The sequence below is a fragment of the Pelecanus crispus genome, chromosome 5, assembly GCF_030463565.1.
Source record: "Pelecanus crispus isolate bPelCri1 chromosome 5, bPelCri1.pri, whole genome shotgun sequence".
Taxonomy (NCBI): Eukaryota; Metazoa; Chordata; class Aves; order Pelecaniformes; family Pelecanidae; genus Pelecanus; species Pelecanus crispus.
The window spans coordinates 77,227,108-77,241,932 of NC_134647.1; the positions used below are offsets into that span (position 1 = coordinate 77,227,108).

The following is a 14,825-nucleotide window of genomic DNA, read 5'->3' on the forward strand; positions in this document are numbered from 1 at the left end:
GTGTCTTCCAGCATCCCTTCAATCCTTTGTGGAGCAGTGGTGGATTCCAGAAATCAAATTGAATGTATTAGGGCAACAGAAAAGTAAAGGAAAAAACTCTGAAATGTTTAAGAAAAATCATCCTGGTTTTAAGCCTTATTAAAAAAACAGTCATAAACTTTCATTTACAAGGATTTGTGTAAAACTCTCCAGTGACAGTAACAGCATTTTAGAAACCTTCTTGACAGGAGCATTTTTGTGGAAAACTAATCAGAGACCAGATCTCACAACTAACACATGCCTGAGAACGACAAAAACACCTTGCCAGGTCATATGCTCTGTATTAGAAACTGGACTGTAGTTGAATAATTCAAAACACATTGTGTACTTAATGCAAACCCAAGTATGGAGTAATCCATTGAAAAGCTTGATAGTGAGAAATGAATATTCAGCTGGTTCCAAACATGCCTGTGGAAGCAGTTACCTCTCAGGTTGTACACTAACATGTTCTTCTGTGCTAACTGAAAATTTTCAAATCTGATGTTATTTAGAATTGAGCATTTTCAAACATTTTTATTCAGTATCGTATAATGAGTAATTTTAAAATATTATCTTGCCACATTAGCATTTTTCTATCAATTTTTTTTTGTATTTCCAGTTAATTTTTATTAAAATTTTGCTGAATCTGTGCTGAATCACTTCACTGCAGACCCAGCATTCAGCAATATCATAACCTCTGCCTGCTCATTAAGATTCCCACTTAAACATTTCTTTAAGACCCTGTCAGCTTCATACTTCGTGAAGAACTTTATACATTTTGGCACAGTACTCAAAAAACCAAAAATGAGCTAACATTTATGTTTGATTTTAACAGATCAAAATTTACTTGAGGATCCTTGAAGATTCAAGCCAACTACCTATGTTAAAAAGACAACCAAGGGTGAGGGACAGGAGGAGGAAGAAAAGTGGATGCTCTAACAATCAGTTTCTAGTATTTCATACCCAGCTGATAGATAGAAAAATATCTCTACAACTTGTAACATTATAAAAATGAAGTTCTAAGAGATAAATATTAATCTAAGCTGAGTTTTGCTAGCCAGACATAATGGTACTTACAAATATTTTTTTAAACCAATCCATCTGGACCCTGGTATCATAGGCACTAATACTGGATCCGTGCATGCACGCTTCTAACATATGTGACCCAGATTAGGCCTGGACAAAAATTAGGAAGAAAGCACAATGCAGGGTTTACACTGGCTACTATTTGGGCTTCAAATCATCTGCAGTAGAACAAAAGGCAGCTGATCTGTGAAAAAGGAGGCGTCATGGACGGTTGATACCTGCTCTGGAATAAAAAACCCTGCTAGTCGTAGATTTCTGGGTGAATCTGCATCAGATCGGTGCTTTTGTGTGACTCTGTTTTTGATCTGACCAAAAATAGTATATTGATGAGCCACAGACAGGCTTTTGACACTAAAGACTTTCAACAGAGCCTCTGCATAGAACATTTGCTTACTACTGTACCAGTATCAGGTATGAACTGAATGGAGCAGCTGTTAGTACACTGCACTTAGAGGCAAGAGTAACCTGAAGTTCTAAAGAAAGCCCTGTCTCTGGACCACTGGGAAACAGGATCAATTTTGGAGGATGTATTTTCTCAGAGAAAGGAGAAACTCTAGTAATTTGGGTTATTTGAAAAGCTAAATAAAGAACATAAAGTAAACTGATGCCAGTTTACTGCCAGTTCAGTTACTGAATTAGTTACTTTTGAATCGCTTAGTGACTAATACTACATTTGCCCTCTAATGGCACTTTAGTCTGAATTATCAAAATGCAAGAGTAGACTAGAAAATGGCCCCATGTCAGACCTCAGCATCTGAGGAGCTCTCGGCTGACAGCTGTGCCAACTGCTGTATATGTGCCACAAAGCGATCCTGGCTGTTGGTTGTGTGGTCCTTTTTTATTATTCAAGCTGGTGGTTCCACCTCTAAACTTCAGAAACTATCTCCTAACTCATAACCACAGTACTAAAAATGTTATGAAGTGACATAAGATCTGCAGCTGCCTTACCCAGGATTATGCTGGGAAGCATGACATTTGAAAGGCAGATGCTATTTTCTTCTTTTTGACGCTGAGATCTGGCCATTTGACACTGAGATCATTGGCATTTTCTGTCTGTTGAGAAAGTTAAATCTGAGTGAAAAATCTATGCTTTGTTACTGCCAGTGGAGGAGGTGAGTGAAAGCAGAGATGCACCATATTTGTACCTCACAGCTGATGTTTCACTCAATTTTTTAAAGGACTCAAAACTACAACTACCTGAATATTTGAAATGCAAAATGTGCTGGCACCATTGCTTAATCTACAGCAGTTTTAGGAAAGAAATAAATGGGTTAAATTTTGCTTCCAGTAACACCAGTGTGGTAGGGTAATTCTGTTTGAATGCAGAGAAATACTTGCATTTAAAGGAAGCTAGCTTACAAAGTAGCAGCAGGATGTGCCCACTGCCAAAACCTTGGAAGCCAAACTGCAGATGCCATATGCAGATACTATTCCTCTATATTTTTCTTCCCAAACCACTAAAGCACATGAAATACATCAGTTAAATTCAGACAGACAGTAAAAGGGACAAACAGTGAAAAGATGGGATGTGTGCTGAAACCTACACCATTATTCAATAAGTTTAATGCATGCTGGAACAACTTATCCTTGATTATTGCTAATAGCTTTAAACATTTTTCTCCTATTTTAGTGCTGCAAAATCACTTGGGCATGCAAATAAGTATGGATATAAAGCTAGAGATCAGGTGGTGGGAAAACACCACCACCGTTGCAAAATAACTACCACACAAGTAGGATCTGACCTCCTGGAAAGGCTAAATTCCTTTCTTGGTCAGGGAAAGAGCAGAGGACTAGTACGCTTTTCTGATGTTCTACTAGATCTGCAAGGGTTTCATTTGTATGTGAATCTTTTAAATGACCGTGAGAAAAAGGCAGCCTGAGGTCAGTACTATAAGTGGCAGTCAGGACATGGTTCACTCGCTGGGAACCATACGGCATTTTACACAGTCTACTTGCCGTAATCAGCTTGGAGATAACATGAAGCAAATTAGGTGACACAAACTCCATCCAAACCTGAAGTATTTTCACTTTTCAAGTGACAATCAGAATAATGACATTTATAGAAGTTTTGATTGTCAAGTTCACACTGGTAGCTTTTTGTAATCTGTGCAAAGGAGAAAAAATATTCTTCTGAAGGTAGATATTACTCCAGAGAGTCAAGTCTCCGCTATATTGAATTGGGATAAAAGTTGTTTACATTTATGCATCTAACTAGTGGCTTTTTTTTCTCGGGTAACAAATCTCACACGGAACAGATTATCCTTCTGTTTGACTGTTCTCAATGGTATAGGGAGTGTTGACTGATTTAAGGTGTTAGCCTTAACTTAAACCATAAAGGGTATGGGGCTGTGGGTATTCTGTGGGGTAGCATGGCAGCTGAAACTAGCTGATGAAGAGCACTACTAGCAAAAAGTCCTTCAAGAAAAATGAGCAACAGCTTGAAAAAGCTAACCTCCAGATTTTTTAACCTGTTTCCCCACTCTTCTCGAAAGACCTAGCAGCAATGATAGCATATCAGTTCATCTAGGGTAAAAACAAGAAACACAACATAGACACAGAAGGATCATTATTACCATTCACCATAAGACCTTCACAGAACTTACATTAATCTGTATCCAACAGGTTTCTGAAAGCAGCTCCACTAGTTCCTTCTTCTGAAGCCCTTGGCAATGCCCCATGCATTCACCAGTCTTTGAAGAAAAAGGTTTTCCTCAATTGACTTTTCTTTTGGCCTATGGCTTACAATTCTCGTTTGCATATCCCCAAAGCCCAGACTTTTCATGATGGTTCAAAGAACTCATATTGAGCATCCTGAAAACATCAGTTAAAACCCATTTAATCTTTTCTTCAAGCAAAAGGAATTGCAGTTTCCATTCTCCATGAATTAAGCATCCCTGGTGCCTAATCCAGCTAAATTTTACCTCTGCAGGAAATTTGGTAATTGCTTGATGAGAATTCTCGACAGCAACTCAACTCCTAGGCACACAGCTTGACTGCAGCATTTTCTTGCCTTGCCACAGACTCTCACAGGCTGACCATTTTCTGCCATTGACAGCCTGAATATCAGGGTCTTTTTTTTTTTTTTTTTTTCTCTTTGCTGGACTGTAACTTTCTATTCTTTTTAGCTTTTTTTTTCAGGGGGAAGCACTTCTCATTTCAGCTTGGTTTCTCTTCTGCTGATTGAAAAACTATTTGCAACTAGGCAAACTTGCTGACATGTAACCTTTCCGGGTCTTTGAAGATTATTTTTCCAGAATTTGTGTTCATGAACCCTGCTTATTTTAGTTTGTCCTTTTGATTGATTTAGTTGTAGATGCTGCAGCTGACAGTTCTACCCTTGTACTCTGTCTCAATATGCGTATAAACGTCACTGATTTCTAATTCAGAAGTATATGGGCCAAGGGCTGAATTCCTGTAATGGAGCTGGCAAGGAGAAATGGGAATTAACTTGCACTTACTTATTCAGCGCGGCCCAGTCTGGGTAAACACTAGCATTACCACACAGTAACACACAATCCTGACAAGCAACTGTTTTAAGTTCAGATGAGTTCAATTTTGTGCCATAAAAGTTCAGCAATGAATCATTTTCTTAAACCATCCCTGACACTTTAACAGAGACAGGTCATTTGTATGAGATACTTGAAGCTGGTTTCAAATATGTGCTATCCATCACTGAATAGGATCTGATCTAAGCATACAAAATCCAGTTGCACATGTCAGCAAAGTGAGATTTTCCTCCCCCCAAGTTGTAAAGGCAATTTTCTCAGTAGCTGAAGTGGTTGCTTCCTTTGGCATGACTACCAAAAGATTTTGACTCATCAGCAGTGTAAATTTGCTCTGCCTGCTGTCCCTTCCTTCTCACTATCTTAACCAATCCCTCTTCAATTGGACCTGATGGTCCTGCAGTTAACTGAATGTCTTGCAGCAAAGGACAGCTGCTGGGTTCTATCACAGCTCTGGGCTCTGTTTAGCCAAGCAGCACCACCTGAACCCGCCCACCTTCTCCTTTAAACAGGGCCTATGTGGTAGCCAGAGAAAACCTTTTTTTGTTGTAGGACTCGGTTAAGGAATAGTGTCTCAAGTTTGATCTCGGGCACATTCCTGATCCAGTGTTAAAACGTGTGTCATTTTAAGCTTATGAGCACAGTGAACATTTTATAAATTTAGTCTACTCAGTTTCCACGCTGGACAAACATCCAAAAATACTTTGGCAGAAATGTGCTCTAAAGGGTGAGCAGCTTCATGTGACTGAAGAAATGTTGGACAATATGGCTTCTAGCCTATTGACAAAGCTGTTTTTCAGCACATATCCTATCTTACTAGACTGAATAACCAAGCATTATGGTCCAATCTCATGCTGTTGAAACTTCCCTGCTTGTGCACAGTTGCCATCTGTATTTTTCTAAGCAGATATTAAGCCGTACTTGACCTGGAAAAGCTGCTACAGAAAAGCAATAACTATTTTGGCACCTCAGGCACGCGTGACAGATGTATTAGTCAAAGACAGAAGATGGATGATACCACAAAAAGTAAGAAAATGGAAAGAAACATAAGAAAAATATTGGTGCAACCCTTTTATATCAATAGCAGACACACACATGTGCTTCATGTCATAATTTGCTGTGAAATCAACATTTACAGGATTTATTATTGCACAATTGCTTCTTTTGACAACTTATTCAGGAAATGCACTAGTTTTCTTTTGGAAAACTGGAATACTGTGATGGATTCCCCATTGCTAAAAAACCAGTATCATGTATTTCAACCATGGGCTTAAAAGTATATATCATATTCTGTACTTTGAAGAACTCAGTCAATAAAGAACATGAATAAACAATAAACAATAGATAAGCCAAATCAGGGGGTGGCGCAGAAGGAAGAAACCATACACACAGAATTGTATTAGACATTGGACTTCCTATCAACTTTTTAGCAACTTCTTTTTCCCTTTACCTTTACTATTAAATTAATTGTACAGTAATTGCACATTGTTTCATGCTATTTGTACAAAGCCTCTTTGTATTTGGTGTCAGCAAGCATCCGGTAACACAAACTTCACAAGGCATCAAGAAGGACAGATGCCTTACTCCATACCATCTTTTGGGCTCGATCTCGAAATCTATCACAGCAGCTAGCAGCATTTGTACTTTGCTCTTGTACTTTGTCTTTTGTTTTTCAAACTTTTTTGCATGTGTGTATGACATGTTTGATTCCAGAGATATCCTGGAGTCATCATGTATGCCACCAGAGCCAATATTGAATAGCAGGGAGTGGATTTATCTGTGAATTAAGAAGCTTGAATTCTCTCTGCACACCAAGGAAAAGAAAAATGACTTGTTTCAAGCTGAAAGTGAAAACTGCATCCAAAGTGTAGAGAAGTGAATATTTTGCATCAGGACTCACATCTGGAAAACCATTTTCTGCATATGAGAAAAACCATCCTCTTCCTGCTAGTACTTTTCAATTTACTTAGGAAAAACTTAACTGTTACAGATTACAGTGGTGAATAAAGTGAAGGGAAAGGATTTTGAAAGGTCCTCCTGTGAGTTCTGCTGAGTGTGTTTGAAAGGCTGTCTCCTGCTCTTGGTGTTTTTCCTTTGGCCCTAACCACAAAGTAATATATGCTATCCCCCTAAAGACCATGTAGTGGCCGTTAGTCCTCTGCTGTCAGATAATAATACAAAGGTAATATAACAGGATCAATGGACTATGAAGCTCATTTGATTAAAATGCATGTAAATAAAGCAGAAGACATTCTATAATCCACAAGTAAAATAAAGAGTATTTATCAATAGCTTATAAACCACTTCAGTTCTCAGGTATCTCACGTCATCCTGTATCATATGCAAATTCTGCAAAGACCAAATGTGGAAAGTGGTAATTAATAATGGGCCATAGTTATCTTTCTAACACTGTAACAGGGCAACATCTCCTCTTTTGGCACAAAGAATATTTTTGTTATTTTATTCTTGCAGCTTGTCCCTGACTACAGTTAGGTAGTTAGTATGATTATTAATCATCACTGCAACATATAATAATTGATTATACATTTGAGCTAGTGAATGTCACATTCGTATTAAAATGGAGCTTGCTTAGCGGTGAATGATATTTCGTTCATACAAAATATCTAAGTTGTGGAAAATGTGTGCACTGAATTCAAGTTCACTGAGGAGCAAAACAAAGCCCATGACAAATCCAGATACTTAAGGTTAAGTAACTAGCTTCTGTGACTGTTTTATGTACTATGATTAATGTAGTGACTTAAGACTGAGCTTAGTTTTGTCTTCTGTCAAGGATTTTGGTGCATGTGGCACTGTACAACAGAGTAAATGCTATCAATTTTCCCTAACACGTTAGAGGCTGAAAATCAGAATTTGTATGTAATAAAAGCTTCATTTTGCACACTGCTGGGAGGGCGGGGGGGAGAGGGGGAAGCAAGTGTAATGTTGTCAGAGAAATGCTGGTTGTATGGACAGGAGATTATATTACTGTGTCCCTGTAAGGGGTAGTTTCTGCAGCTCTCCATAAAAGCGACGTAGTGTTATGATGTCCCACCCATTCTCCTCTACCGTGACATCCTCATTCCCCAGTACTCATCCATGTTTGCCCTAATCATTCAGCAATATAAAAAAACCTCAGATTTTCCAAATGGTGTCATAAGGAAAGGAAACTATTGCTTTACAGCTCTGATTACGACCTAACAAAATGAAGGTTTTGCTATGTATAAACTGCTGAAGAAAGCTACAGATCAAGCTGCTGCTAAGTATAGTCGCTACGCTTAGAGATACGCTGACTGACTTTTAAGTGGACCTTATGGCATAATATGGCATTATCAGTTCCTGTTCAAGCAGATACAGACTGAGGGTCCAGCTTCTTAGTCCCCTTCTCTGGAGCACAGAGTCTTCAGAGTGCACAGAGGAGCTGGACTTGACTTACAAGCAGTTCTGAAAATTTCAGCAGTAACCAACCATGTGATGGGCTGTCTGGGGTACGTCTACTTGGTATTTTGCAGACAATGGGGAGCTCACTCTGACTGCTGTCTAAGTTGAACAGAGTTTATGTGAATAGTACAGCACTGAACCCAAACCAGTGTACGGCATCTCTCCTCAGCATACGTTAACTCAAGAAACAAAACCAATTTAGTCACGTTCTACGCAACATCTGGGTAACTCAAGCACAGGTCAACAAGCTCACACGTCCTCATAATTCCCAGACAAAAGTTAAAAATACAGAAGGGCAGGGGATGAAATTAAGCAGAGAGAATTGCAAGGCAGTGTCTTTAAGTGATAACTGTAAACTAAAAAAGCACCTACAATGGAAGAATTGGGAAAGATAATGACTTTAAAAAAGAAGGATTGCAGATTGGGGATCACAAACTGAATAACAGAGTACTGCAAAAACAGGGATGTGTATGCAAGAATATGGCTTGTAAGAAGCAATTTTTCCTTTCTCTCAGCAGTCTGAACAATTTAGGCAGTAAGCTGGAGGCATAGATGTTTAGATTAATTGGAAACAGTCTACAGGAGAGTAAGAATGTGACTTAAATTATCTAGAAAACATGAAAGGCTAAGTGAATTGGGACCATTTAGCCTGAAAAGAAAGAATGAAGGAGGCACACAATAACAACCATCATTTGTAAAATGCTGTTTCCAGCGGAAGGGAGTCAGGTTACACAACTGGAAGAACTTTTTAAAAATAAAGATAGAGAAGCCCTGGGCTGCCTGCAGGTTATGGAGCCTTCATTCTTGGAGCTGTTTAATAACTGGTTATCCAAATATTTTTCAGGAGTGATATAAAGATAACTGGTCCCGCCTAGGCAGTAGAGGATGGACTATGTGTCACCTCAAGGTCACCTTGAGCTCTGTGATTTTATGGAGAGCAGACAGAACAAGTCTGCAAAACACAGCTCAGGCTAAATGTAGCCTCTCAAACGATTTCACTGGAAAAGGGTCACTCACTCATTTACTCAAACGTGCTTTGGAAGATCCCTACAGCTACCTGTAATGTTCACTCAACCTGTTAGGAAAAAAAAGCAGAATTAACTCTGGAAAATACTTAAAATGGGGAATTGCTTTAAATAGTATGATCCTGAAAGACCACAAAGGTATAGCCAACATGCTACATCCTCAAAGAAAGGCAAACTTCATCAGGAAGTTACTGCAACAAATTACTCATTCACTCTCAAATAAACACAGAATTAAAAATAAAACCAGAAAGAGAATTCAAGCTTACTGCTTCACCAGTTTTTCCAAGGTTTCCCTGGTCTCCTTGTTCTCCCTGTTAAATGTAGAAAACAGATGATGTAGTTCACCAGAAAAGTAATTTCTTTCATACGTGTACATTAAAGTCCTCTATTTTCCTAGAAGCCTCTTTATTTTATAAATTACATCTGCCAATTAAAACTTTAAGAACTAAAATTAAGCAACTGGCAAAAATTCTATTTTGTCAGTGGCTAATTTTGATTTTGTAAGAAGATGTAAGCACTGTCCTAATGTATTTAGGATTTGCCCACAAAAACGAAAACAATGTATTAAGGGTACACTAAATACATTAGGTCAGCAAATACTATAAATGAATGATTTAGGTTTTTATTTACATATCCTTTCAGCAAATTGCCTTTATTATTTCACAGCCACTTCAAAAGTAAATGTTACCTGTGCACACTATTGATAACTTTAATTTTATTATGAAATATTAGGAAAATTGACATTTGAGTGACATTTAACAAACTTCTCCCCCTCCCCCCAAAAGCTTGGAACTGACATTAAGTATTAGATTAATTAACTCTGTTCTCCTTAATAACACTGCAAATCACATTACGTAACTCTGGAACATTTTGCTATGTATTTCACAAGTGGAAGCTGGGTGTATATGCACTATTAATTACCTGGCTACAACTATAAGCTCAGTGCCCCGATGAACAGTGGTTTGGGTACTGTTTACTCAGATTGCAACTCAGCACTGAGAAATTCTGCTGCCACAAGCTCCTCTTTCAAACTGCAGCACTTCACTCATCCCCCCTCACACCCCTGAAGTCCTGCAACTGCCCCAGGGTCCCTTGCTGCCCCCGGGGCCAGGCACCCTCACGTCCCCAGGCAGCTAGATCTCATTTTAGCAGGTTCTGTCTTTGCTCACACATCCCTGTCTCCTAGAGCGGCATAATTTCCTTCTTTTCCAAAATGGGATCTTGCAAGAAAGCAGAATTACCAGTATGATATGCATTTCTATTATATGGAAGCATGTGTACTCATATCCTTTCATGGCATGCCACTGTATATATCAGTGTATAATTGTACACAGTTGATACTCCAAACACATCTTCTTTCATACATAAAACCATCACTCACCTTTAAACCTTCCAGTCCAGGGTCACCTACATAACCTTTCTGTCCTGGCTTTCCCTAAAATAATGATCAGAATAAAATATTGTAAATATTTAATTTTTAAAAGATAATTTCATCCCAATTTCTGTATTTATTAAAATATGTGCACTCAAAAATGTAACAGCTTAGTAATATTTAATACCAACATTTGAAGCTAGGGTATTTTTAAATCCACATCTGAAAATACACTGTTGATTGTTACAGCAAATACTAGCTCAGTAAGCAGAATCGGTATTAAATCTTACAGCAGATAACACTGAGGAGAAACAGTCACAATCCAAGAATCAAACACATTTCAATTTCACTTTAAAAAACATATTAAGGAGACAAAGAAAAGGCAAGGTCATGTTCTCTCCTGGCTAATTCCAGCAGAACAGGGCTTCACACTAACAGAATTTGATGTTTAGACTTCAGGGACTGGCATCATAACTGTCCTTCCTCAACCAGACAAAATCAGCTCAAATACCCTCTCCTCTTTGTTTGTCAAATTGTTTATTTTAAGCCTCATCTCTCTCCACTAGCACTTTCCTGTTGATAGATCTTGTTGCTATGATACTCAGTTAATAACATAGCATTACCCGGAAGAAATACAGCAACACCAGTCAGAGCGGGAGGCCATGAAGTAACAAGAAGCATTTTATAAATAACATCCCTCCCTGTGTGTGGTCACTCACACAGCCCCCCAAAGGCATAAAACCCAGAATGCCTTTCTCCTGAATTGTCAATGAGATGTTTATAACTTAATTATGTCTCACTTTTAGGAGGTCGTTTTCCCTCCAGGTATACTTTACTTCCTCTACAACATAAAACAAGGCCTGACCGTTTGGTTATCTGAACAGCATAGCCCTGCCTGCACAGACTTTCCCCATCTGCTCTGATGCAAAGACCCTAGTCCAAAAGCAAAGGTCCAATGGACTGGATCTGGCTCTTGAGCAAGTCGCTAATGAGACCGCTGAAGTCTGACAACTGGAGAAAGAAAATTAATTCAACATTTTAATCATTCATTAACAAAAAGATGCAGATTTCTGCTAAAAGGAAGTTACCAGCTGTTGTCCCAGCAGACTGAAAAATTGCAATCACAGGGCTCTGTAATGAGAGCTTTCCTTTCCACATCAGCTGTCCTGAGACAAGAGCAACTAAAGCAACAGGTAGCAAACAGGTTTCTTCAACAAAAAAGATGGGATTTTTCCATTTGGCTCTTTTGCTCCAGCTGCTCTGTGCCCATCTTTCAGAGCACAGTGTGTGTGTGTTAGTTTCTGGGCATCTGAGAAATTCTCTCTGTGGCTTAAAATTACATTGTCTTAGTAGGTTCCATGACTTCTCATATTAATCCTTTTCACCTCTCTCATTCTCTCTCTGCCTGCCCGAGTGATTTCATTTTGCCCTGCAAGTTCCAGCAAATATCACTGCTTTGGGAACAGACTTTTGGTTTTGCCAATGGACTAAAACATGGCACAGCCAGGAAGACAGAGAGAAAAAGAACATGAAGAGAAGTTCTGAGAGACCCAGATAAAGCAAGTCATGTCTTTCCAGAAGGCTTAGCAAAGAACAAGTGATGGGCTTCTGCTGGTTACTACATGCTGCCTAACTACATTGCTGCAGAGAACCTTAAGGTCTTTCTAGAGAGCAAGGCTGCAACATAGAAATGTGTTAAATGAAATTCATTGAAAGAAAACTAGTGGCCACTATTAACTACCTTGATAATTCTAGTCCTATCAGAACCGAATTGGAGTTACAAATTGTAAAGGTTTCTTGGCTACAGTACCCCAGCTATGTACTAGCTGCAAAGGACGCACAACAGATGCAAGTTGGTCAGAAAATGGAACAAGTGGATTTAACTGGTAAAGCAATTTGAAACATACAGATTTGGCTTTGAACAGAAACGCAATACAACTGTAAATTACTCATCAAGGAAAAGCCACTGACAGAAGGCTGAACTAGGGATGGCTGCTTTCCTGCTTGCAAACGCCTGAGAAAATTACTCTTCCAGGGAAGGGTAATCCCAAAGGAAATGACTGTTTCCTAAAATATTAGCTGAAAGTTTTGCCCTTCCCTTTCAGGAAGCAGCAACCACCCGTGCTTCCTTTCACCTCACGATGAGTTGATACAGACGTGCATATTTTAATACAAATCTCTCTCACTATCACTCTATTCCCGTGCCTCTCCACAAGCTCCTCACATGCCTTCATCCCACAGGAAGACATGCCAACTTCAGCAAATACTGCACTGGGGGAGAGGGGCAGCTCCAAAAGCACTTTCCTCCATCTTCAGGAGGAACTGCTCACCTCGCAAGTATATAAACATCAGCTTTTTTACTTCCTCAGAAAGGAATCAACTCACACCAATTCCTTTTTACATGCTGGTTTAAAACAATCTCCCCCGCTTTAAAGGCATTTTCTGCTCCAGCAATGAAGATACAAAACCATAATTAAATGCACCAATGCTTGCACTGACTGAGCTGAGCTAAGCTGACAGTTACAGTGTTAATATTTGGATAGCCTTTCAGAAAGAGAGTTAATTGGGAGGAAACTGAATAAACACAGTCACTTCTTTAATGTGGCATCTACTGCATTTTCACAGGACAAATAAAGAAATGAGCATTTTTTTTTTTTTTATTTAGAAGGATTAATTTAAAAGAGTATAAGCATTTGACTTTGGGTGGGAAGGTTTGGAAAGGAATGAATGAAAAATCAAATCTTGTGATCAGATGCAGCTCAAAAAGCTCTTCCTAAATTCAAACAGGCTGTGGAACCTGAGACATATCCTGAGTAGGCAGAGAAGCATCCTCAGTTTTGGCTCCAGTTGGTTTAGACATATGGGAATTCTTTTCCAAGCTGGGACCTGGGAACTGGAGCGCAGGTTCATATTCACCTTCTGTTCCAGTAGAGGATGATCTATTTTGCTGGCAGCATTGTTCAGGTGGGGCCCAGGAGGTTTTGGTCTCATGCACGTTTTTTAAAGCAAATGTTAGAAACAAGGGCGGGGGCAAGGGTGGTGGGGAGGAGAAAAAATGAGGCGAAAATTTATGTCTGCCTGCTTGGCACATGCCTAAACCTGAACTAGAGGCTGTACACTTTTACCTGAAAACTACACAGTGGAAGAGATGAGGAATTCCAGAAGCACTAGAAGCCTGCTCCATTACTGTCCAAGAAAAAACTAGAACAGTTTCATAAGAATAATCAAAGGTTTACCATAGATCACCTACGAGGACACTTTACCTAGTTTAGACAAACCCTAAGAAAGTCAGGATAACAGTGGCTGAAGAGAGGACCAACCTATTAACCATGTCTACAAGTAAGGTCTGCAGGACAGGAAGCCAGGTTGTAGTGAGAAAGACACAGGCAAGACTTACAGATAGAAAGGCTAGACATTAGAAAAACAGTCTGTAAAACAGGCAAAGGAGTGAAGGAGATTGCCAAGGAGCATGAAGAAACCCCACCCCTGGAAGCTGCAAAAAAAACCAAGTTAGAGATACATCTGCACAGCCAGCAGCTGGTGGTGCCTCGGGGCCGCGCATGGCTGGACCACTTCTTCAGGTCCCTCTCAGAGACCTCCCCTGCCCCCATGGCTATTTAATCAGTACAGTGACAACACAATTTTGATAGCATTTACTTTCAGATGTAAGTATTTACTTTTTTAAACGCCTTTAATGGAACATGGAAACAAAGCCTATGTAAATCACATGAATGTGAAACTGCACTCAGACAGGTATGTTCAGCAGCTTACTGACTCCATCCTGCTAAACTATATCAGATTTATCAACTTCATGATTGGAACTCTCTCTCTGCAATGTAGTCACAGTGTCTATGTTACAAATGGGAGTGAAGAAGCAAGGACAAGCAGAGATGGGAGCAGAGTTCAGAGCAGCAGTGAGAACAAGTTGGCCTGGAGCTGCGAAACAGCTGGAGCCAACAGAAGCCGTAGAATCCAGGCGAAAGCAGATGGGCCCCGGGACACAGGGAAAAATCAGGCAGGGCTCCCCATCAAGCAAAATTCCCATTTCCCCTACCTCTCATTTCAGGAGGGGATGTTAGCCAGCAAGCTACTAAAAAATGTCTGCAGACAGCAACCCTGGGGCCCACCTCAGATCCACACATTCTTCTCTCAACAGCTTGTTGTGAGAAAGAGAAGCCAGGGAGCCATAAGACATGCCAATGGTGTGCACATCCCCATTGAGAGAAATCAAAACCAAAATAATTTAGGTCAAACTGACCCAAAATAGATTAAAAATCTTTCAGTTTGCTAGGTTACAGAGAAATCTTTCCTCTTGGGTCACTTTGACACCAGCTGATGGTGGCCTGAGCACGCCCGGTGCCGCAGAGAATGTGAAGGTAGGTG

The 14,825-nt window shown here is 39.6% G+C and overlaps 1 protein-coding gene across 1 annotated transcript in view; it reads right to left on the reverse strand.

Annotated features, from left to right (window-relative positions):
- The window catches only part of COL24A1 (collagen type XXIV alpha 1 chain), a 171,227-nt gene that overhangs the window by 57,628 nt on the left and 98,774 nt on the right, over positions 1-14,825 (reverse strand). The window contains exons 25-26 of the mRNA XM_075711229.1: positions 10,452-10,505; positions 9,337-9,381 (exon numbers count right to left, since the gene is read on the reverse strand). Coding sequence (XP_075567344.1) covers positions 9,337-9,381; positions 10,452-10,505 — 99 coding nt within the window. The remainder of the gene's footprint in view (positions 1-9,336; positions 9,382-10,451; positions 10,506-14,825) is intronic.